This window comes from Periplaneta americana, chromosome 16 (assembly GCF_040183065.1).
Source record: "Periplaneta americana isolate PAMFEO1 chromosome 16, P.americana_PAMFEO1_priV1, whole genome shotgun sequence".
NCBI lineage: Eukaryota > Metazoa > Arthropoda > Insecta > Blattodea > Blattidae > Periplaneta > Periplaneta americana.
The window spans coordinates 122191807-122219105 of NC_091132.1; the positions used below are offsets into that span (position 1 = coordinate 122191807).

Genomic DNA, 27299 nt, shown 5'->3' on the forward strand with positions numbered 1-27299 from the left:
TTGCTATTGCTTTACTCCCACATGGAAAACCCACTGATCGTCTTGGCATTGCTACTTGCGTTTTCGCTTTGAAATTCAAAAACTGAAAGTGGATAAGTTCAAGAAAAAGTATTTGGCATAAAAACATTCAGAGGGAGTATATTTCATTGTAATGTAAGCAAATAACTTTCAAAATGTCTGGTATTCTTCACTGAAAATAAATCTGAAAAGTTTTTATTTGAACGTCTAATGAATTTAGTTTGCAGCATTTGCTGCACAAGCCACTAGTATTTTATAACTGTAGATCATCACCGACAATCCTACGTCAAAGCGCAAGGGCAAAATTAAAAAAAAAATTAATACTATTTTTTATCAACGATCTTTATTAATAACAATATTATTAACATTTTGTTAGCAGTGATTATTAGGCTTACGTGTCGGCAATTACTATGCGAAACGCGGTCATTCCAATGCAAAACCATATCTCTAACGATTCGGAAACATCTCATTAGCTACATGAACGCCCATTACATGACATTCACAATGTCCTGTGTAACATACACAAAAAGATCTGTGGTTGACGTTCAACAAATTATTGAAACTAGTCTACATCATTTTGAACATTTGTATTAATAACGATTGCTTTGGGAGTTTACATATCCCGATAAATATAGCCACACATCAGTTCTGGATTCAAAATATCGTCATGTACAGATTGGAGATATCATTACAAAACTGAGTTTCAGCATTGATATCGTGATGAGTCGGTCTTTGAACCACTTTAATCTTATACGGTCACAATAATATTTCAATAATTTTGTTTCTGTATGTGCGGATATGCGTGAAATTGCTCGCAGTGATGCAGAGATTTCCTTGGATTTGTTTCTGATGCTATTCAATTTAGTGCAATTCTCTTCTCATGTTTCTACGTCCACTACCGCACTTACGACAAAATCTCTTTGCAGATTTCTAATCGACACTATCGACTCATCTGTACTTAGCAAACATATTCACTAATAATGTAATAACCAAGCTTCGAGACTTGGGGCCCGATACAATAAGTTTACTGTGCATGTACTATAGGTTGTTGACTCGCTGCTGGTAGTGAAAGGTAGAGTTGTGTTGAGGTAACAACGTTGCTATTTAGAATAGAGTACGGTAGTATGAGGAAACACACACATATGTACATTGTGAAAGTAAATATGCATTGCACAGTGATAATGTCAAAAGAATGAGAAAAGCATTTATTCTCCTGTCTTTTATAAGCATTTGTGTTTAATTATACACAGTGTTAATGGTGGGAATAAACATGTAGCAATTTTAATTTTTTCATTTATCCTATTGGTTGTCTTTAGGAAGTGCAGTTACAGTACCGAATTGCAATGTACATACCTACTACAAGATACATTTTCAGTGTCTCAAACGTAAATCTTTTTCGATTATCTGCCAAAGTTTGTACTGTAAAAAGCTGCGCTCTACTTCGGATGACGTCATAGGAGCAAAACTTAAAAAGTAACATCATTGTAGTCTCGAAGAAACTGTCCTTTATTCTTGAGTGACTCTATGTCCACTAATTTGCTGTTTATATTACACAATGTTCCATATCCGTTATTTTTACATAAAATTGATTTCCTCTTCTATTTTACACGTTCAGTACCCGGTGTACTTGATGTCTCATTAATTCTCTGTGTCATTTCCTCAACTAATTTGAGGGCTTCCGGCATCTCTTGCTCTGACTTTTCTAACTGTGTAATAGTTTCAGACACAGTTTGAAAATGGGTTTGTATGAAAACCAAATTATTCGTCAGAACCTTCAAATCCAGAGCGTTTTCCTTTGCATATTTGTTGGCATTCATTCTACAGTACCCCTACCCACTCTACGCTTTACCACTATACTCAGTACGCAGTTATGCGGATTTCCCAGTGAACTGCTCTATTGGGTCCGAAGTCTCGAAGCCCAGTAATAACACTCGCTCTTCCACACTTTGCGTCTTTCTTTAATGCAGCCATTACATGCTCAGTAATACTGATTACTTGATCAGTAATGATGAGTCAATAATAGTGACAATACGGGTCAATATTTTAGCGATTCTACACGATCAGCATTAGTGTCAATATTTATGGTCAGTATTAATGCGATTATTATTCAATAGAGATGCACAGATTAATCGTAATAAAAGGATGGCATGTTTGCTATAATATCAGCACTAGCCACAAAACATAGAGTTAAACCGAAATGATAGGTTAAAGATTGGGCACAAAAGCGAAAGATATAATGATAATAATAATGTTAATAATAATAATAATAATAATAATAATAATAATAATAATAATGGCTTTATTTAACCTGGCAGAGTTAAGGCCGTAAGGCAGACGTCTCCAAAAGCGTACTCGCGAGTAAGCCCCTGAACGGAACCGAAGCCAGGACGTAATGAGCGCGATCCGCCTCACCCATCCCCACCTGTATGGTACTCAATGTTTATGCACAAACGAAGAGCAGTGGCGGACTGCCATTATCACTGTGTTGGTCGGAGTGTTCCACCGTTTCACAATGTCTTCTAATCATGCACGTAGTACATTCAAGGATGAATAGGAAGAGCAATTTTTTTGTGTTAGTGGGGAGAATGTGAAATGCTTAATTTGTTCGAAAATTCTTAAGGGTGTGTTAAAATTCAACATGCCACGACACTACTCGACCCTTCACAAAGAACATCATACAATTACAGGCATGTTGGACATGTGAAAATAATTTATTTTGGGGCTATCTGTATAACTGTTGGTTATAGATAATAATCAGTATATTACAATACGTTTACACTCAGTTCCGCATGACAAACATATAGTTCTTCGTTTAATTTTAGGTAAAATGCGTAGGCCTACAAATATCTTGATAAATATAAAACAAGAAAATACAAACACAATTCACACACGTGTCCTCAGTCTTAAACAGAAAAAAGCTTCTTGCTAGCTAGCTATGTTCTAGGTTGGAGTAATGGAAAATCAGCTAAGCCCTTTACAGAAGCATCATTTATAAAATCGTGGATACAGGACGTTACTAAATTCTGTGTCCAGAACAAAGTCAAAGTTTCAGAAAATTAAAATGTTTCCAATTACAGTTCAGAGAACAAATTTCAAGATTGTAAATGTAATTGAATTTGAAGTCTAAACCACAACTAAACAGTTTGTAGCTTACTCGCTTCCATTGGACGAAATCACAGATAGAAATAATAATAATAATAATAATAATAATAATAATAATAATAATAATAATAATAATAATAATAATAATGATTTATTTAACCTGGCAGAGTTAAGGCCATACGGCCTTCTCTAACACTCAACCAGGAGTAAAGACTGCGTTACAAAAACACTACAAATTTACAAATTACACTACAATTTTACACACAAAACTAAATAAGATAATAATAATAATAATAAAAAATAAACAACAAATAAGAAGAAATCAGACATAGTATATAACATACAGAAAGAAAGAAAAAAGCATAATAATATGTGAACAGCAGGTCAAAATAAATGAGGCATACAAAAAAAAGACAATTATTCATAATAATAATAATAATAATAATAATAATAATAAGAATAAGAATAGTAATAATGATGATAATAATAATAATAATAATAATAATAATAATAATAATAATAATACTAATAGTAGTAATAAAATAGTGCAGTACAAAGTATACAGTGAATACAATATTTCTAAGTACACACAATAAGGAAAATTAAGATTATATATAGCTCAACTTATCACATTAGAGATATAACATTATCGGAAAATATGAAAACAAAAATATAAAATAAGTTGAATATCATTAGAACATAAAAAAAAATGTGAATACGTGGAAACATGCAATACAACACTTGTCATAATAGTAAGTTAGTTTGGCAACTCGTCATAAGATAATAAGCTCACCTAGCCATTTTCATCCGAGGAGTTAAAGAACATTTTACTGTGTCTGAATGTCTTCTAGATGTAATTACAAAATACAACTGGAGAAGATCTTTTCCAGGCACTGAAAGGCACCATAGAACAGAAGAGGTTGAATTTTCAATGGCTTGTGTCAATAGCAACAGACGGGGCTCCAGCTTCATTGTATGTCAAAATAATATACAAACGTATGCTAGTTCTTATTCTTTTGGTGTTATTATTTGTAAACATAAGCAGACTGTTGCCGCGATCCCCCACTGATCGCTTCCATTTGTTCAGGTACGAGTCTCTTCCCCTTCTCTAGCCTTACAGCACACTGTGTTCGGCGGGCAGCATCGAGAGCACGAATGACGATACGCTTTTTGGAGACCTCTGCCGTAAGGCATTCTCTTACACTCAACCAGGATTAAAACTTGCCTACATAGTTGAACAACAACTGGATCGGAATTAAGTAATTACATACTGATACAATTTAGGTACATAATGAGATCAAAAGAGGTAGTTACATAAAATTTACCTCATAAAATAAAAATAAACGTAGTGGAATACATATTAATGTTGTTAGAATCAAATACGAATCACATAAAAATAGAAGCCGATAATTCAATAAAAAGTGTACACAGTAAAAATAAAAATAAACACATTAGTATACATATTAGTATTAGATTACAAGTAAGTAAGTAGGATTCACATAACTTAATTAAACCAGAAACCGACAATTGAATAAAATGTACACAATAAAAAAATAGATTAATAATAAAAAACAGCAACACAGTGGGATACATACTGGTGTTAAGTGATAAATAAACACGATTTACATGATTACATAATAAAAATAAGAAAAAAAAAAATAAATAAATAAAAACAATGGAATATATTGCATTAAATATTTGCAACGCGTTAGGTCTGGCAACTCATCATAAGATATTTTTCTAATTTACATTTAAAAGAAATTAAAGTTCGGCAGCCCTTGACTTCAGGCGGCAGAGAATTCCAGTGACGAGAAGTAGCAAGTATAGGCTATTCTCATATAGTTTATCTGTGCAAAAATTACAAAAAATATAATTTAGAATGAATCTGATTCTACTTCAGGCACATTATTTCGAATGGTACATCCCCTTTCAGTGGGGCAGAACACGACTATGAAGGTTCGTTTATCAGTTTGTTGAGATTCTTTGTAACATTGCAAAATCTTGAAACTGGAAGGAGTTTTGAAGATTTAAACTTTCTATTACAATGACATCATCCTCTATAAGTCTCAGCAAAAATCTGTTGTGCCTCCTTTGATGTAGCTCAGTCGGTTCCAAAATCACACCGAAATACGAAACTATAAAATTTAAAATCGATACTACTATATATATATATATATATATATATATATATATATATATATATATATATGTATATATATTTGTTCTTTGTAACGTGTTTGAAATGATTTGCCTATCTGTCATATGTAGGAGTTGTTGCAGGTGTTACATTTTGAGTTTGTATACGCCTGTGTGGTTGTATTTGTTTGTTTGTGTATTGAGATGTTTTTGTAGAGTATTATTTGTTCTGTATGCGATGTTGTAATTTAATTTGTGCGAGATCGTGCGTATTTGCTTGTTTTCCGCACAGAACCAATACGCGGTAAGTGTGAAATACCACATTCAGTATTCCCAACGTAACACACATAACAATTTCCCTCTTCTTAACGCTTAAGCGCGACATTCATTTTACTGCTTTAAGCTTTTAACATATTATTTTCGGAGACGTTTAACATAGTAATAATTATAAATTGGAAACTTACCACTGCAATTTCACCTAAATTGCAGTGTCAATTATTGTTTTTAAATATTTGCAAAAATTAAGTAAAGTCTACTATTCCACGAAACTTATTGCATTCCTGGTACAAGTAACATTAAGGAAGCCGTGAAAAAATCAATAAGATTCCAGATGCCGATGTTATTACTGCAATATGGTATATAAATAATATTGTTAAAATATGAAAATGAAAAATAAATCATTACCTAACCTTACCGTTTGTTTTAAGTTCGCATTTATAGACTGGGGGAAAAAAAGACAGACGTATATCACGGCCTGCTGGAGTATAGTAAACACAGAAAACATTTTATAGCAACAATGTTGAAGAAAGATATTTTGGTTTTCCGAAGTTGCCGTCATTGAACAGAAACCAAGATAGAGATTTCATTGCAACTAATTAGAAATTCGTCTTTCAGTTATGTAATAAACGATCTTCGCACAAAATAATGTACGATACACGGGCGGTATGTTTGTTTTCATGTTCTCGGAAATTAAAAAAGCTCAACTACGTTTCGCTTTTTCAATCTTTTCCTCGACCATGAAAACGTCAACATACCGCTCTTGTAACGTATATTACTATTCTTGAATGAACACATCACAGCCATAACAAAATTACAAAACAGTTCCACATATGCAGAACACATCACAAATGCTAACCACACCTACAGAGACATCAACACAGACATGGAAATTTTACACACCCAACCAAAAAGTCGAAACTAAACACACTAGAACAATACGAAATATACAGACACACAAAACTACATCAAAATGAAATTCTCAACACACAACTCAATTTCAGAACACACACTCTTTGACTCAACATTACACTACACAAACACACCCTCACAGGAAACAAAACAGAAGGCGCCAAGACCAGCAACAGCGAGTTCTGAAGAAGGTCAATAACAGACCGAAACATGTTAACCAGGTGCGATAGAATTTAACACAAAAAAGACATATAACACATATTCCGAAGTGATATAGTGTTAAAAGTTGTGTAATCAAGATGTATGTAAAATTAGTAACTTTAAAGCTAAACAAATACAAGTACTCAATAGAAATTATATAGAGAAATCCTTATTTACTTCCAAATTATTTTATGACATTTCAAAAGTTGGTTCAGTTCGGACCAGCAAATTTTAGGTGTGTCCTTTTCTATAAATTTTTGAGAGACCGGCCCCGAATGGGAATCATGTTAATAACTTAAACGTTATTATTAACAAACAAATGCAACATAATGAATTACAACAAAAATAAGTGTTGCGTACTATTTTTTGCGTGATGTATATTATATTTGATGATTTTAATTTATATAATTTATACTCTGAGAATACGGATTGCAGATAGGCATACGAGGTCTTGATCTCCGGAATTGGCTTGATTAGTGGTGGTCGTCAACTGTATTTTTGTTTCTGTATAAACGTTCACATAAAAATCCATACAATTGAAGGGTTCAGAACCATAGTGGGCCAAGCGCCATTTACTAAAACCGTAGAAAACCAGGGTTAAAATGAAGTTATTACCATAATTCAACGGAAACATATAGAAAATAATATAAAGTATACACATTAAAACTAAATGATATGTCAGTCTTCATTAAACTATGGTATTCACTTAATTTTAACCCTTGCTTTCTCCGTTTTTAATAAATGGCGCTTGGCCCACTATGGCTCTGAACCCTTCAATCTTACTTACCGCATGCATTTACTTACCTCACGCTTTTAATTACAACACACTTGTTCCAATAGGAACCACTCTTCTGTATAATTAGCTTACAGACGTTAAAACAGCAACAGTAAGTACAAAATACCGCACCATCGTGCAAAAAGTAATTTTATTTCACGATGTTTAGAAAACTCATACTTTTCATAAGCAAATAGAAAACCATTAGGCTACATCTGGTTAAGGTAGTAAATAACATTAATTTCAGGGATGAATTGAAGAAAAATTTCATTCTAAATGTCCGTTTTGGATGTACAATTTCAATATTTTATAGGATATAATCTTCGGTTCTCTGTTAGCTGAACCATTAGCGTTTTGGCTTTTGACGCTGGTAATGCAGGCTCAAATCCCGCCTGTTCCAATAGGAATTTGCGTTGGGCAAAAATAGTACTTGGTTTAGATTTTCTGGGATACTCCTACGTTCTCTACCGGCATTCCGTCATTGCTCAATTAGTCGTCATTATGCGGTGCTATATAGAGCGCCCTTCGCTCTAGAATATGCCATTAGGAAAGTTCAGGATAACACAGATGGTTTAGAATTGAACGGGATACATCAGCTTCTTGTCTATGCGGATGACGTGAATATGTTAGGAGAAAATCCACAAACGATAAGGGAAAACGCGTAAATTCTACTTAAAACAAGTAAAGAGATAGAGTTGGAAGTAAATCCCGAAAAGACTAAGTATATGATTATGTCACGTGATCAGAATATTGTACGAAATGGAACTATAAAAGTTGGAGATTTATCCTTCGAAGAGGTGGAAAAATTCAAATACCTTGGAGCAACAGTAACAAATATAAATGACACTCGGGAGGAAATTAAACGCAGAATAAATATGGGAAATGCCTGTTATTATTCGGTTGAGAAGCTTTTGTCATCTAGTCTGCTGTCAAAAAATCTGAAAGTTAGAATTTATAAAAACAGTTATATTATCGGTTGTCCTGTATGTCTGTGAAACTTGGACTCTCACTTTGAGAGAGGAACAGAGATGGAGGGTTTTTGAGAATAAGGTTCTTAGGATAATGTTTGGGGCTAAGAGGGATGAAGTTACAGGAGAATGGAGAAAGTTACACAATGCAGAGCTGCACGCATTGCATCCTTCACCTGACATAATTAGGAACATAAAATCCAGACGTTTGAGATGGGCAGGGCATGTAGCACGTATGGGCGAATTCATAAATGCATATAGAGTGTTAGTTGGGAGGCCAGAGGGGAAAAGACCTTTGGGGAGGAAGAGACATAGATGGGAGGATAATATAAAAAAGGATTTGAGGGAGGTGGGATATGATGGTAGAGACTGGATTAATCTTGCTCAGGATAGGGACCAATGGCGGGCTTATGTGAGAGCGGCAATGAACCTCCGGGTTCCTTAAAAGCCAGTAAGTAAATAAGTATATAGAGCACCTCTCACGGTGCACCGAGGGCATCACTACGGTGCACAGTGATCCTTTTTCGCTATCTGGCCGGGCAAAATTGAGTATCACATATTTTCATGTTTTATGGGGTTTTAATTACTATAATATCCAAGGATACGAGATTTGTTGTAGTTATACTTATTTGTGCAGCTCTTGTGTTGTAAAAGAAGTCAGAAGTATGGCGTTTCTTATCGCATCCCCGCCTGAAGCCGAGCTCATAATTTATGTTCGATAACTGTGCTTGAAAGTACGTGTTTTTCCCGACGATTTTAATCGATTACTGATGAATATAGGAGACCAAGGTATGTGCTATGTTTCTGACATTTTAAAAATCCCACACAACTTACTACTTTAAAGTGAAATTTGCTTGAAAATTGAGAAATTATTGCTATTTTAACTTCTAGTTTTGAGTATTTTTACACCCGGAAATTTAGAATTATCAACGATTGGTCAAATTTTTTTTCAGAAGACTAAAGCCAGTACTTTATTCTTTCTCCTATATAAAAACTAGCTGCTACTTTTGTAACTTTGCCTTTTATTCAGGTTTTAGTTTTCATGTTTGGCGCCATACGGATGACAAAGCAGAAAGAAGTGATGAAGTATTTCTGTTAATTGTAAAATAATGATTTGAAAACTTACAAACAATCCGTTTTAAAGATACTGTTAAGATTGTTAATTTTGCTTGCTTGTCACCGAATCCTGAGTAAATTCCAGTCACAAAAAGAAGTGGCTAGAGAGAAATTTGTTTTATATGAACAAAATATAGAAAAAGTTTCCGTAAGTGCTTGTCATCTAATGCTGAATATGCTTTTGGTGTCGTCAGATCGTGTAATAAGCAGCTCACAAAGAAAACGCTAAAGAGAAGTGGACCTGTACTTAATGAAGTTCTTTGTTTGTCAACACCCCGCGCCCGCTTCAGGAACTTAATCCTAAACCAGGCATGTCAAAACCCTGCACATTGTCCAACTGTCTCTGTGCGATGTGCACTCTCTATTCCCCTACCTGGAGGGAGTGACTCGCCTTGGAGGGGAACGCGACAGGGCTATGCAGACCTGCAGCAGCTTTCGTTTCAGTAACACAGTTTCAGTACGAGTGTCGATTTGGCTGTGTCTGTGAATGAGTTATGATAAATAAAGTGAGGAGTTCACAGATAAAGGAGAGGAGAAATTACGAATCATATAACATAATTGATATAATGTTTTCCTCAGCCAACAATAATAATTATTTTAAAATGAAAGGCTTTCATCAGCCTATGTCGAGGTAATAGTGTTGTGAGGTGACAATTTAGATCAGATTAGTAAAGTTCTCGAAATATATTGACAGGGCTTATTTCTTAATCAGTACTCTCACGGCAAAACGTACTTGACAATGGCGTTGTTTTGGAATCTGTACTAACACAGCAATCAAAGGTTAGACGACTTACGACTTTCATTTCATAAACTGGTAAGTGATGAGAATATAGTGAGGAATACATGTGAGGCTCTTGAGGTTGTAAGGAGCGAAGAAAGCAACTATTTGCAAAGCGGAAAAATTTTTTGGAAAAGTATATAATGACAAATTTTCCAGCTCACGTCACAATATTAATTCAATATACTTATATTAATAAATCTTTAAATCTGACATAAAGAGAATATCGTCGCTTCACAGCTTGTGAACTACACTTTTAATTTCTTTGAGTAACGCTCCCAACTTTTCGATACTTGCTCTCAATGTTTTCAAATAAACTACTGTATATGTGATTTTAAATTCTAAGCTTAATTTATATTTATTAATATTAATATATATTGACATACAGCAAAGAAATAATTTCAGTGTAAAAACTTCACAATGTCCTACTGCATATAATTAATTGGGAGTATAATATTTTCTTCAACATTTGTGCACCAATGGTCACAGTAAATAATAATGCTTGACGAACAATGAAAGAGTAGGGTCTACTACTTTAAAATAATTAGTACCTACTACCTAAAATGAAATACTTGTTCGTTTCTTGTTGTTTCGAAATTACTGCAATTTTTTCTTCAAATACTGTATAAAATCATATTAATAAATTATGCTTTACAAACCACTATTTTGTGAAGTATAACTGTGTAACCGAAAGTTTCTTGTATTACAGTTGTCAAGTATAGACACTGATAATAACTGTGTTTTTTTCGTTCTGCTAACAATATTTATAATGTCCAAATGTCTATTTAATCCAACCCTAGAAGCGCAGAATAGATTATTGTACACCCCTCCAGCTAAGAATTGGTAAGAGCAACACTTGAATTTATTATTTTTATTTTATTGGGTTATTTTACGACGCTGTATCAACATCTAGGTTATTTAGCGTCTGAATGAAATGAAGGTGATAATGCCGGTGAAATGAGTCCGGGGTCCAGCACCGAAAGTTACCCAGAATTTGCTCGTATTGGATTGAGGGAAAACCCCGGAAAAAACCTCAACCAGGTAACTTTCCCCGACCGGGATTCGAACCCGGGCCACCTGGTTTCGCGGCCAGTCGCGCTGACCGTTACTCTACAGGTGTGGACACAACCCTTGAATGATGCAGTCTGCACAGACCGGCGATCCGCGCACATAACTGCACATTTAGAGCCTGATTTCTGACATGCCTGTCCTAAACCTACAGCAGCACTGAGAACTAAATATTGTTCAAAACACTTTTAACACTGAATTACATTAAAGGAAAAATTAGTAGTGACAACTGTTCATTATTAATGTACTTGTAAAATTTTCCTCACAATTTACGGTATAATAAAACTAGTTATGTCATAATAGAAAACACTGAAGTGATAAATGTGTGGTACATCCCTCAAAATGAATGATTACAATGCCACCCTCCTTAGAAGGAGCATATAAGTAACACGTAGCTGCAGGAATGGCACGTGCCTCACTGCAACTGTAGAGGTGAAATCATTATTGTGTATTGTATTGTACTTATTAACATTCCATGGTAATCATACATGCTTACAGCTATAATATGGAACATGTCAAAAAACTTAATACTATTATAAAGTCTTAATTTATAGTCACAGTCTAGATGAAATATATACAGACGAGATTTACAATATAGTCTACTAGTACAACATAAAGTTTAGTATCAATTTCATGAAGTGTTATTGAATGTCATGAATTCACCTACAGAATAGAAGGCGTGAGAAATTAGGTACTTCTTTAATTTGACCCGAAATAATTTTATGTTTTGAGTTTCATATTTTACATCGATAGGGAGGCTATTAAAAATTTTTACTGCCATATAACGCACTCCTTTTTGGTAGCATGATAGACTTGCCGATGGAGTATGAAAGTCATTTTTGACGTGTATTTATGCTATGAACTGTTGAATTAATTACACAGTTTTCACGATTACATACGAGGAAGATTATTAATGAAAAGATATACTGACAAGCCATGGGCATTATTTGTAGTTTTTTTTAAATAGTCCTACACGATTCCCTAGATTTGGTACCTACTATTATTCTAATTACTCTTTTTTGTAACAGAAATATACTGTTACTATCTGTGGAATTTCCCCAGAATATTATTCCAAAACTCATTACCAAGTGGAAGTATGCAAAGTATATTGTTTTTAAGGTATTGCTATTTACTAGCTTTTGCATAGATCTAATAGCAAAACAAGCTGAATTTAGTTTGGGGGTAATTTCTTTAATATGATTTTTCCAATTTAACACATTATCGATTTTTAAGCCAAGAAATTTTGTTGTTGTTGTTTCTAATAGGGATCTGTTATTAAGTATTGCGCTAGAAATTTGCTAGGTTGAATTTGGACAGGATTTAAATTTAACTATGTTAGTTGTGTTACAATTTAATACCAATTTATTGATTGAGAGCCAGTCACATATTTTGAAGAGAATTTCCTCTGTTGAAGATTGGAATGTGTTGGAGTTATTGGCTGTAGTTAGCCTACTATACTTGTGTCATCTGCAAATAATATGGGATGACCTACATCTTTTATTAGGGGGCAAGATCATTTATGAACACTAGAAAAAGTAGGGGACCTAATATTGATCCTTGAGGATCCTTGTGAATATTCGTATAAATATATGTAGAGATTATATAGGAATACACTCACGTTTATCTAGTTTTAATGTATTATGTATTTTGTTATGATAAATTTGTTAAAATTTGAGGCATCCACTACTTTATGGTAAGAAAATGTACTTAGGCTACTGATTGTAGTGACATATCTTACTTGATTAACATAAAGGAAACCATGTAGGTTTGTGTTTTTTTTAATATTATGTTTTATGTGAAGTGAAGAGTGCAATTAAAATAAAAATTATAATGTAACTTATTTGTTCCATGTATTTTACTTATATATATATATATATATATATATATATATATATATATATATATCATACATGCAGTGATGAAGACCTGAAGTTGTCTATAGAATACCTACATGTCTGTGACTGAGAGTTAATGTTAAGCCTAAATTGAACTCGAATTATGTCGATAGGCCTATGGATAAAGAAAGTGCTTAACATATGTACAAATTGTTACTTTAATGTTTTTGCATCATTTTAAAACTAAATCGAATTTTGCGCGGCCAGATAGAGTAAAACAGTGATGTCAAAGCAAGCGCATTTTTCTGACCTTGACGTCGTGCGCGGGCATCAAGCGCTGAGTATGGAAAGAGGAAGGGTTGTGTATATGAATAAGCAACCTGTTGGATTAAGAAAACAGTGGTGCACAAACTTCAAACGGAAGTGAAATTTTATGTCGTTATATTTATATGGTTCTTTCTGTTTGATATTATCTATATTGTCTGTAAAACAAGAGTACTAATACCAATTTCTTAATATTGCTGTTATGTTTTAAATGTTAATAACATAATAAAGAGTTAAGAAGGAATATTCATTTAAATTTCATAGTAGTACAACTATACTGTACTAAATGGATGAAACACATCATTCATAAAGAAAGTGACATCAAAAAAAAAAAAAAAAAAAAAAAAAAAAAAAAAAAAAAAATTTAGTATGGCATGGTAAGTTGGAATTGATAAGCTATTGATGGTACCTTTAGCCTTATAAAAGTAATCAATAAACTAATCAAAACAATATTACAGTACAAAGAAAAGTTACCTAGGTGCTGTATATGTTTTAAGTGTAACCAATATTCCATAACAAAACTCATATCGCATTATACTTTTAAGGTGATATTGGTGAGCAACTTCCTATCATCAGAATATTAAATTATTTTCTCGAAATGTGCTGAAGCTATAGAGCTGACATTTTTACAACACATGGACACGTATCTTTTACTTATGATGTAACAGTATTGTTTTGTTAATTCATTTCCTTACAAACAATTTCCATGCGAATATTTTAAAAATTTTCAATACACTATCTTCAGTAATGCGTATTTGCGGTATATTAGTTTTACGAAAATATTCTGTAAGGCTACTAAATAAATAGGCCTATACCTGAAAATTTCACTTTTCTATAAAAAAAAAGTTGAGAAAATATTCCTTTTGAATAAAAAAAATCAAACTTGTGAAAAATGAGCATTAAAATTAAAACTTACATTATTATAATGCACTTATACTTCTCAGACAAATCTAAAAATTAACATGGATACAGTTATCTTCCCTTTATTTATTGAATCAGTGCTGGCCATCCCTGAATATAGCTCGACCAAGCGGCATATACTACCTCTTTCGTCTGTCTCTTTCCTTTCCGCTTTAAAGCGCTCAGGCTCTCCTGGGCTCTAAAGCGCGCTTGCGCCTATGGGCATCAGTTGACATGACTGGCGTAAAAGGATCACTGTGCGGCGCGGCGGCAAAAGTATCTAGTTACGGAAAATAACTTATAAAGGAAGAAGATTGGGCGAATGATGCGAAGTACCCACCATAAAAACATGTTAGGCTTATAATTTTTTGTAGCCTTTTTAAACATATAATTAAATAATATAATTAAAGGACAGAACAGAAAAGGAAATAAATGGAAGGATCTCCCTGTCCTGGAAGGCATTTTGGGCCTTTAAATTCATTCTGCTTGACAAAACCTTAAGCAGAAAAACAAAAATACAGGCACTGGAGACCTGTGTTTATCCTGTACTACTTTATGGGTGCCAAACATTGTCGCTAGCAGGGAAACACAGGACCAAACTACAAACGTGTCAAAGGAAAATGATGCGCAAAATTATGGGCGTATCACTGAAGGAGAAAATCCCAAATGCGACACTGCACCAACTGGCAGATATACAGGACATCACACATGCAGCCATTATATCCAAATGAAAATGGGGTGAACACGTGGCCAGGCTATCAGGCGACAGATGGACATACCGAGCTACCATGTGTGACCGCCGCATAGGAAGGAGACTTCAGGGCAGAACTCGGCGCAGATGGGCAGACTTCTTCAGAGAACAGGCAGGTCAACAATGGTCCAGAGAGGCAAGAGACAGAAGAAAGTGGAAACTACTCGAGAGACATTTGTGCATAGACAGGAAGTTGTGAAATTGAGTGAGAGAATCACTGTTAAAGAAATTCAAGTTGTTAGACTTAAATATCACGTCTAACATGAACTAGCTCATCACATTAGCCAAATAGAGCTTTTCCTTATTTAAGGAGGCCTTAAGGAGACCTTTGCCCTTCATGGGACACAATAGGCTATCTTTATCTTTATCTTTAATTAAATATTGTAATACCGTACAATCTGGAACGAGTGTTGTATTCGTTGAATAAAACATCACACCTTGGGTAATTGAAATTATCAACTTGTCCTGAAATGTTGTCGACATAAATTAACCTCTTTAATGCCTTTGCCTTTCACTGATGATTTTCTTTCGCCAGTTTTGGAAAGACGCTACCTCACCTGCTTCCAGTAGCAGCACCCTCCAGTCCGCTACCTCGCTGAGCCTGGACGTCACGACGGGTCCCGCCACTCCTGCTCCGACTACGATGAAGTCGTAATTGTTTTCTGCCACGTCCGGAGGGTCTGCCACTCCGGGCCTGCGGCACGGGTCGACGATGTCACAGTGACTCTTGACAAGGTACTCGACGAGACTCATGAACAGGACGAAATTTGCGCCGCACACCCCTGACAAATAGGGCGTGTCCACAAATTCGCACTGACACGTCGGATCGGGGGTAGACATGTTCTGCAATACAATGTGTTTGTCATTATTTTCTCGAAGCAAAACGTGCTAAATTAATTTTTTGTTGTGGTCAGACTACAGGCCATTAAAACTGAAGGGTACAGAAAATAACAATTGTCCTTTTTAGTAGTGTTGTGGGATTTAATCGATTAATATAACCGATTAATAGATCAATTTCTGTTGTAAGATTAATCGATCAAAAATATTTCACTGAATAATCTAGTCGGTTAAAATTAATCCGTTGTACAGGGACATCATTTTTTTACTTTAATTTTTATTGTACCTGAGTTTTTGAATGTACTTCACTCCCATCCCTTCTACTAATAAAGTTCAACCGTCCTCCACACAGAACCAAGACCGCATATACAGTCATAGTAGCCTTATGGTCATAGTAAACAGTACGTTCCAAAAATATGTTCGCGTTTTCCAGTGACGAAAGAGCTTTCAATATTGAATCATTTTCGCACAGGTACTGTCGTCCATTTGCCTACGTCGTATCCCGGTTTCCCCCATCAGCTTTTATTCGCCAGCTAGTGGCTGGGCTGTCTTGGCTCCTTTCTCAGAACATTAATTTCTGTTAGGATTTGGACGTGTACATAATATTATACAACTGTTTAAAATAACTTAAATAAAAGGGCCTTGTTAAGTAATTAACTGTCACGCGATTTCCTCCCTTTCTACGACCCTACGACATAACCACTTCGACGAACAGTAGATAGTATGTATGAGTAATTTTATATTTTCGGATCGGGTAGAAGTGAAGATAGAATTTACAGTACTTAAGGTACCCTTTTATAGAGTAGTCACGGAATTATTTCAACATGAGTTACTAGTACGAAGAACAAAACTAGTAATTGGGATTAGGTACAATAGTCTATAGTGCGATAATATGCACATTAGAACTGAAGCCTGTATCGAAATGAACGGCCACCATTTTCAAAAATGTGTTAAAATATCCATATTATGATTATTTTTCAATTTAACCTCATTCTCTGTATTGTACGCTAATGTGCTGTAGACAGTATAATATACACTGCATAATGAATACGTCCACATGGACAGCTCAGTTTGTGAGTAAAAACATGCATTGTTAATAATGTACTGTATTTTGATTAAACAAAAACCTAATGAAAATGATAAAACTCAAAATCGCAATATTTCCTAGTTTACGTAAATTGATGAACTACTTTTCTTCCCTCCTATGCCTAGTAAAGTGATTTGTTTGTATATTACGGCAGTATCATCGAACTCCAGTCGTGGAAGGGAGTAGCAAACGGCGTTGATCCAGAGGTAGGCCTATAGGCAAGTTAATATTAAAAATGTTAGTAAAAATAAAATGATGTCCCTGTACTTGATATTAATTATTATTTTGTTAATGCAAACTCAGACTGAAAACTCCGAGAACATTCCTCTCTCAGAAATTGCTTGCTTCAAAGCACAATAGTACCGTTACAGCAAATCTTTTCACAAACACTTCAGAAAGAGGTGCAGATATGAGCACAGTGACCTGTCTACTCCTATTGAAAGTTGAAACACAATGCGAAACCCTTATTAAGTTTTATAGTTTTCCAAGAAAACTTCCATCTTGTTGTCAGCTCATCTTCCTAGTTCGATCCCAGATGGTGACAGGATTTTTTCTCGTTGCAAAACTTTCAGAAAGGCCCCGAGGTTCTCTCAGCGTCCTATAAAGTTGAGTATCGGGTCTTTCCCGGGGGTAAAAGGCGGTCAGAGCGTGGTGCCGACCACACCACCTCATTCTAGTGCCGAGGTCATGGAAAGCATGAGGCTCTACCTCCATGCCCGCCAAGTGCCTTCATGGCATGTTACGGGGATACCTTTTACCTTTTTACACTGTGTGCAAGTAAGAGAGTAACTAAAATTTTGTGACCCTATTAGTGATTACAATAGGGGCCAGTCTCCTGTTTTGTTGCAGTTAATGCAGTTTCTTTACTGAGCTTGTAGATTAAGCGTGTGTGTTCAGTTTGCTAAAGAAAAACAAATCAGATTTCTGTGGTCTGTGAAAAGTGAAAACTCCATTATAACATATGAGAATTTGAGAAGTAAACTCTGTGAAACGTTTGGATTTTAATTGAACGATCGTGGAGAAGTGCTTGACAGAAAAAAAAGTTTTTTCGTGTTTAGTGGTGCAGGAAACATTGTTACTAAACGTAGAGCGGCACTTAATTCGAAGCAATGTGAATGCATTCACATGTTTAAAATCGTGGATGAAGCAGTATTAACTAGGTGAGTCTTCATGCTTTTTGTTATTTATGTTTGTCTAAAAAATTCCCGGAGAAATTAACACAATAAATTATAACCCTCATAATAAATTCTATGTTAGTAAATAACTAAAATAGTTGTTTTTGCAATATAACAATACAATATATACAAATGTACAACATTTAATACATATGGTTATCACCGAACACAAGTTAAATTTAACAATAATTGTGCATTATAGTATATTAAAACTTTTTAAATCTGTAAAAACTCGATTAATCGATAGTTAAATTCAAATAGTTAATCGATTAATTATTTTGATCGATCGACATCGCTACCTTTTAGAGACATCGAAGAACGTATTCGTTACATTGATAAACAAAACAAATTTTCACGAGTAGACTTTTGGGTACACCAACACGTAATAGAACTTCACATCTCCAAATTTTCAGAACTACTGTAGATACAGGTTCCTCAATCAGGGCAAAATTGGAAATGTTAAGTTCCAGTACACGGTGGAAACTTCTGAATACAATTACCATGGAAATGTAAAAATGAACTTAAAACACATTTCTCTTGTTATAAGAGATATAACTACATTATAGAATTTTTCAACTTTTTCATAGTAGATTCTACCTTTACACAACTGTTAATGCAAACTACATCTTGAAAATTTACAGACTTTTGCAAAATATTATACAACTCAGATTTCTAAACTATGAAATATATTTAAAAACACATAGGTCTATACCCATATTGTTCCACTGAAGTAACCCATTCTTAGTCTTATAGTAGGAGTATTCCGACAACCCTACTACAATAATTGATGTTGTACAAAAACGGATTTGAGACAGATACTTGTGAATTACTCTAATATTCTCTGCCACTTTGCTGTCATCCCTACATGATTAATCGATATTCTTACTATTAGTACAGTGGCAACGGAAAAACTATACTGTTATTCTGTCTTTTCCACATGAAAAGTCCACGTTAGGCTACCTCACCGAAGAATGTACTACGATGAGCAATGGCGTACGCAGAATTTTGTCAAGGCCCCCACCCCTTGACAAAATTATTATTAAAATTAATCATTATTAAAATTATATACAAAAATTGCATTATCGATATTTTAAATTTTGTGCATTATTATTATTATTATTATTATTATTATTATTATTATTATTATTATTATTATTATTATTATTATCATCATCATTATTATTATTGTTATGTTACGGTATACTTACTTACGTACTGGCTTTTAAGGAACCCGGAGGTTCACTGCCGCCCTCACATAAGCCCGCCATTGGTCCCTATCCTGAGCACGATTAATCCAGTCTCTATCATCATATCCCACCTCCCTCAAATCCATTTTAATATTATCTTCCCATCTACGTCTCGACCTCCCCAAAGGTCTTTTTCCCTCCGGCCTCCCAACTAACACTCTATATGCATCTCTGGATTCGCCCATACGTGTTGCATGCCCTACCCATCTCAAATGTCTGTATTTAATGTTCCTAACTATGCCAGGTGAAGAATACAATGCGTGCAGTTTTGTGTTGTGCAACTTTTTCCATTCTCCTGTAACTTCATCCCTCTTAGCCCCAAATATTCTGCTAAGCACCTTATTCTCAAACACCCTTAACCTATGTTCCTTTCTCAACGTGAGAGTCCAAGTTTTACAACCATAAAGAACAACCGGTAATATAACTGTTTTATAAATTCTAACTTTCAGATTTTTTGACAGCAGACTGGATGATAAAAAGCTTCTCAACCGAATAATAACAGGCATTTCCCATATTTATTCTGTGTTTAATTTCCTTCCGAGTGTCATTTACATTTGTTACTGTTGCTCCCAGGTATTTGAATTTTTCTACCTCTTCAAATGATAAATTTCCAGTATTTATATTTCCACTTCATACAATATTCTCGTCACGTGACATAATCATATACTTTGTATTTTCGGGATTTACTTCCAAACGTATCTCTTTACTTCCTTCACGTAAAATTCCCATGTTTTCCCTAATCATTTGTGGATTTTCTCCTAATATATTCACGTCATCCACACAGACAAGCAACTGATGTAACCCGTTCAATTCCAAACCCCCTCTATCATCCTGTACTTTCTTAATGGCATACTCTAGAGCAAAGTTAAAAGGTAAAGGTGATAGTGCATCTCCTTGCTTTAGCCCACAATGAATTGGAAACGCATCTGACAGAAACTGACCTATACGGACTCCGCTGTACGTTTCACTGAGACACATTTTAATTAATCAAACTAGTTTCTTGGGAATACCAAATTCAATAAGAATATCATATAAACCTTCTCTCTTGACCGAGTCATATGCCTTTCTGAAATCTATGAATAACTGATGTACTGTACCCTTATACTCCCATTTTTTCTCCATTATCTGTCGAATACAAAATATCTGATCAATAGTTGATCTATTACGCCTAAAACCACACTGATGATCCCCAATAATTTCATCTACATATGGAGTTATGTTACGGTGTATTTATTAATATTATATTATGTTCTAATAAAACATATTCATGAATCTTCTTCTTCTTTTGGCATACAGTTCTTATAGTTTAGCTAAAGCTTCCTTTAAAACAATAGCCCAATCACTTCTGTCCTCTGCCCTTTTCCTCCATCTCCTTATTCCCACTTTCCTCAAATCCTCCTCAATACATTCTAACCATCTCAATCTGGGACGACCCCTATCTCTCTTTCCCTCCAGTGTTCCAGTGAACATTATCTTCGCCATTATATTCATGAATATCCTTACAAAATCTTTGAAACGTAATTGTTTTACAGCCATTCAATTTTTAACGAATTTTAACTTGAGATTAATTTTGTGTAATAAAAAATGCTTATGTCATTATTACACTTACACAGTAATATATATAGTCAATAGTTATTCGTATATGATAGATGAGGCACTTTAAATAACAGGAAAAATCCATGGAAACAATGAAATATATTCAAGTATGCGTATTTCTTTAAGTTCAAGGGGAGTTGCTTACGGCCCCGACGATGAGGAACGATAAAGTTCGTGTCTATTTCGGAATCTTTGATGCTGCTTAGTACGAGAGTCGTTTGAAAAGCTCATAGCCTGATATAGAAATTAAACTAGGATTATTCTGAAACAATCTTTATTTCTCAACATAATCCCCCCCTGAGATTCACACACTTGGTCCAGTCTGCTCCAGTTCTGCTATATCTTTCTTGTACAGTAGTGGTAAAAAAAAAAAAACCGGACCGACCCTTGTAGCTGATTTCAGAACCTTGTTCACTCCAGACTTTCGTTTTTCGAATCCTGCCTGGGAAGGAAACTTTTTTTGTTCCTTATTCAAATTTATTCCCAATACTTATCGATTGCAGCGATATTTTACTACTTAATTAAATTATTATTCCCAGAATGTGAATTTTACCAGCAATCGAAAAGTATTGGGAATAAATTTGATAAGGAACAAAGAAAAGTTTCCTTCCCAGGCAGGATTCGAACCACGAAAGTCTTAGTTACCAGTCTATCATGCTCTGGAGTGAAGAAGGCTCTGAAATCAGCTACAAGGGTCGATCCGGTTTTTTTGCCACTACTGTGCAAAGATTGCTCAAGATCTGCAAAAACCTCTTCTGCTGCTGCGATAACTTCTTCATTTGGACGAAAATTTCTTCCCAGCCAAGTGAGCTGTAAGCTTTGGTAAAATGAAGAAATCTGATAGTACGAGATCTAGTCAGTAGGGGAGTGCGACAACAATTCGAACAGTAATAGTTCGTGTGTTTTAGCAACCGCGATTGCAGACGTGTAAGCACTGTCGTGATGAAACAACACTTTCTTCTTGCCATACCCGGCCTCTTCTCAAGAAGTTTCCTTCAGATGCTGCAGGAGATTTGAATACTATTCTCCGAGTATTGTTCTCCCTTTGCTACATAATAATCATGATTATCCTCTTAGAATCCCAGAACACGGACACCATGACTTTCCCAGCCGATTGAAGAGCTTTTGCTTTCTTTGGAGGTGGAGAATCATTGTGCTTTCTATCTTTCGACTGCTGTTTTATCTCTGGTATGTAGTAGTGAGTCCAGGTTTCATCAGTGGTCACAAATCGCCTAAAAAATTCGGGAGTATTTTTCTCGAATCGAGCCAGACAATTACTCGAAGCTTTACGTGCTTTTGTTCGGTGTTAATAAACGCGGAACCACCTTGCTGAGACATTGAACATGCCCAAGACATTGACTAACAAGGAGAGGACACCCTCTGTATATCACCGAATTAAATAATATTGTGTGAGATGAAAGTACAAGACGTACTGTTCAAAGTCATACCTGGTATGGGTGGCCAATGACCCCTCGTTTTGGAAATATTGCCTATTGTTTGTGACATACTTCCGTTAGGTGCCTAATAGGGAAGCATTAGACTACGTAACAGCGTAGCTCATATGGTTCCATGCTAAGTTGTCATCCAGGCAACCCCAGTTCGAATCCTAATGCCTTCTCATTTTTAAAACTTGATATTAGTATTATTATTATTATTATTATTATTATTATTATTATTATTATTATTATTATTATTATTATTATTATTATTAGAACCAAAAGGACAATTTGGCCCAAGAGTGCAACGTCAAGTAGATGAACTCGCTTCTAGTTTCGGAAATATATGTGGAACACGTTCTTCATCAGGAAAGCTGACATCTCAACTCCATAAGCAATACCTGGAGAAAGTAATAAATACATATGTGAAAGAGCAGCCATTTCTTCTAATTCTGGACTCGTGGGAAGGGCAGGTAAATCTTTCTTTGTATGATGAAATATTTACAAATGAAGAAAATGAAGTAACGTGCAACCTTAAAGTGATTTCACCCAAATGTACTGGATTATGCCAGTCCTGTGATGTTCATTTTTCTAGACAAGTGAAGATTTTTATCAAATATTTGCAAAATAGCTCTTTCCTTTTACAAACTGGACGACAAATTGCTTCAAGGGAGGATGCCCTCAAAATTCACTCCTTAATTCACTTTCAGTTGTCAGCTCCTATATTCAAAGCCATGTTGAAATATGCGTGGTATGCATCAAAATTAATAAACGAACGAGAAGTGTTTGTGAATGTGAAAGATGTCTGTTTCGCAGCAGAAGTGCGGAAAAATGTGTGTGACTGTGAACAAGCTTCTTTCATTTGCTGTGCATGGTGCAGGAAATATGTATGTTTTGTGTGTTTTTATGACATTTATCATAATGAATCATGTACAAAATGAAGTGGAATAGAAGCAGTACAGACTCCAGTGACCTGCCTACGTGAGCAATATTTCCTTGTTTATCCTTTACAATACAATGTTAGTTAATTAGTAATTTGTTTAAAACATGATGAAGCGTTCAATACATTGAAAAATATGATATATGTAAATAGATTACTGTGATCACACTATTAATCATTATTAAAATTAAAAAAAATATATATAGGACCAGTTAAGATTCGAACTCAGGTTGCCTGCATAACAACTCAGCACCCAACCATTTGAGCTACGTTTTTACACAGTCTAATGCTTCCATATTAGGTACCTAACGGAAGTATGTCACAAACAACAGCCAATATTTCCAAAACGAGGGGTCATTGGCCACCCATACCAGGTATGACTTTAAACAGTACATCTTGTACTTTCATCTCACACAATCTTATTTCATTCGGTGATATACAGAGCGTGTCCTCTCCTTGTAAGACGTGGCTCATCCTTTGAGTTGAGGTACTCATAACCTCGCTAATTTCCCGCACTTTCAGTCGACGATCATTCAACACCATCGTATATTTTTTCTACGATTTCTTCCCATGTTATTGTTAGTGGACTTCCACTGGGGTTGTCGTCTTCCACACTCTCTTGAGCATGTTTAAATTGTGCCGCCCATTTTTTCACAGTCGAAAACGCTATGGGAATTCCCCCAATGTAGCATCCATGCCTGCTTCAATTTCTGTTGGATTAATTCCCTTTGGTAATTTCCTAGAAGACGGGCCAAATCCAACATATCTGACGAAAACTACCAAAAACGTTCTGCCAACTATGAAGTTCAAATGTCACCAAACATCACAAAAACAAAGATGGAAAATCAAATATATATCCATATTTTTGTAGAGGAACAAGCCCTCCAAAAAAATTGAAATATAATTTATTTTTCGCCTTTGATTTTTTTGGCGTTTGGTGGCATTCGAACTTCATAGTTGGCAGTACTTTTCAGGCAGTTTTCGTCCGCACTTTACCCCCAAAAATTACTAAAACACAAAAATAATAATTTAGCACCTTATCAAATAAAATTCAATTCTCATTGACGTCTTCAACGACAACCACTTGACTTCCAGTATATGACACAGGCTTTAAGGCAATTTAAACAAACTATGCAGGAATAAAGCACTGAACCAACACTTTGTCGTACAATCAACTTCGCATAAATAAACCATGTGTTTACACTAAATTAAATTCTCCTCGAACACTTATTACACCTTAACTTATACAGAAAATTCAGTAAATAATTCTTTTAAACCACATAAAAACAGTTTTCTCCTCAACATTCAACACAATTCTTATTCACCAGCGAAAGAACTAAACCAAAATCGACACAAAATTTAATAATTTGTTCTATGTTCACACATCTTTCACAAATATCATAAAATGACAAACTTTCAATAGTTTTAGCCATCAGACACAATATAACAACCACTCACGTCAAACAACCAAGAACAACTGACGTCATTATCCATTCAAAATTAATGAAAATTCTAGAACAAGTGACAAATGTAAGCAATCAAATCGAAACAAAATCACGGCAACACCTAGTATAAAAAACCTAGAACTAACATATAAAAGTCACTAAAAGATCACAAACATTTAACTCTGAAATAAAGAAAGTTGGTAATGCTTACTACATTCAACCAAGTGCCCGTCTTCTATGAAATTACCATCCCTTTTTACGAAATAGTTAATGATAGCATGAAACTCGATATTTCTATTTTTGCCAGTCTGTTCGGCGCACTAACTTCAAAATTAAATTATATAAAATTAGTCAACAGAAAATTATGATTTTTTTTTGTGGTTGAACTAAAGAAAAATGGGCGCTAACAATGGCGGCATTGTTGACACGTTTTGAAAGATATCTATGTGTCAGACCATGAACTTTTCAAATGCACGTCGTACAAGGCCGCAGAAGCAATTTATTTAAAAATAGAATTTGATAGCCTACTTTGGTTTAGTAATAGGATCGCTTTTAAAATAATACTTTCTTACTAGTTAATATCAAGCATTTAATAACAGCTTATTCCTTCATGTGCACTGTAGTCCACAAGTTACAATGCTTTTCTCACTTTCACCGCAATCAATGATAAGAGTAGAGAGGTGAGCTCGAAAACATGCAATGATACCACATTTTCATCAACAGTAATCTCACTAGAGGTTTTGATTTATCCAGAGAAAATCAAAACTCCAGTGGGATTTAATTGACTACACGATTAGAAGAAAGTATATAAAGATTAGAAGTAACGAAGTACTCCAATACAATAAAATATTAATTGGCTTACGAAAATACAACTGTCTACAAATGCATTATTGTACCATCTCAACATTACGCTAGATGGCAGTAGTGTTTTATGATTGTGTTTTCTTGTTATCAATTGTGCCAACTATGGAATATTCATTGAACTCTGTGGACGGTTACTAGTCAAGAAGGCTTTGTTGATTCAGTTTCATTTTTATTAAAACATTTGAATTCCACTTCAGTCATCCGGATCCCAGTAATCAACGTCACTTGACATGATTTTCAATAAATCTTAGTATTAAACAATCTCTGATACGTGACTATCCATAATATCATATAGCAGAAGCTATAACAAACATAACCTAAATAATATAAACAAGTGTTAGAAAAGTTTTAATTAGGGGTGATGAAATAAACAAGAAACGTTTTAATTAACGATGATGGAATAACAAATAAAAATGAATAATTTTAAAAGAAACAATTATTGAAAGTACAATTTTCAAATTTGAATGTTTAAGTGGGTGGTGGTCAGTTGATGTTATATTGGACGTGTGCGTAAAAGAAGTGAACTCGTTGATGTACATGGCGTATTCCTCAACTTATTCAGGATTTCCGAGTGGTGCTCTTCATTTATTTGTAAATAGGATTTCAGTGAAGATGCATAGCTATGACCAGTGATCTTTATTAATTCTTGTTCTTGAATGTCAATGCGAGTCATATTTGAAAGTGCTATGTATCGAATGGAGTGGTTTGTAATTTTCTGTTTTTTGACGTCCAGACCAGTGCAGTTTGAAATGTTGGCAAACAAAGAAACAAATGCTAGGGTAGTTATAAAAATAAACAAATGCTAGGGATGAGATAAAATTAAACAAATGCTAGGGACGCGATAAAATTGTGCGATAAGCAGCCATGATTGGTTGAAACACGTCCTTTCGTACCGTTTTATTGGTCAAAAGTAGTGTGACGTAGTAAAAGTGTAATAGTCACTACAAATTCACTTGCTGTAGAATCGCATTTGATTTGAATCCCGATTTCTACGTAGCTAGAAAACGAATGTAATAGCCGGTCGTTGGTCGCAAAATAACGAAAAACCTTACGTGGTATTTATATTTGAAGATAATTAGATTTTCCTGTAAACTCATGAAGTTTATATTCTTGCGAATTTATATTAACTCATAATTAAAGAAAAGAGTAACAAAAAATACATAAAATCGTTCCTCTAATTTTCACGAAATTGAGAGTATTTTGTGTTTAAAATGGTAGATATAAAACTTACCTCGTCCAAGGTGAGATGTATAATACAATAACATTTGTCAACCCAGTTTATATATCTTCATGTTATCTATTGCTTAAAAAATAACAGCTGTGTAATTAATACGACACGAATGAAAGTACTCAGTAAATAATTCCTTACTATTTATAAGGTACAACAGTACTTTTATCTTGTAAATAGATTTATGCTTCTATCATCGTCATTAATTATTAATGTCAGCTGTGCGTCAATAACCCTCGTGTGATTTATATTACCACGTTTCATATAATACGCATATCATAATT

The 27299-nt window shown here is 34.6% G+C and overlaps 1 protein-coding gene across 1 annotated transcript in view; it reads right to left on the bottom strand.

Annotated features, from left to right (window-relative positions):
* Positions 1 to 27079, bottom strand: part of LOC138691192 (glucose dehydrogenase [FAD, quinone]-like) — a 61146-nt gene extending 34067 nt beyond the window's left edge. Inside the window, exons 1-2 of the mRNA XM_069812974.1 lie at positions 27019 to 27079; positions 15718 to 16003 (exon numbers count right to left, since the gene is read on the bottom strand). Of these exons, the coding sequence (XP_069669075.1) occupies positions 15718 to 16000 (283 nt within the window). The 5' untranslated portion in view covers positions 16001 to 16003; positions 27019 to 27079. The remainder of the gene's footprint in view (positions 1 to 15717; positions 16004 to 27018) is intronic.
* Between the last annotated feature and the right edge of the window lie 220 nt (positions 27080 to 27299).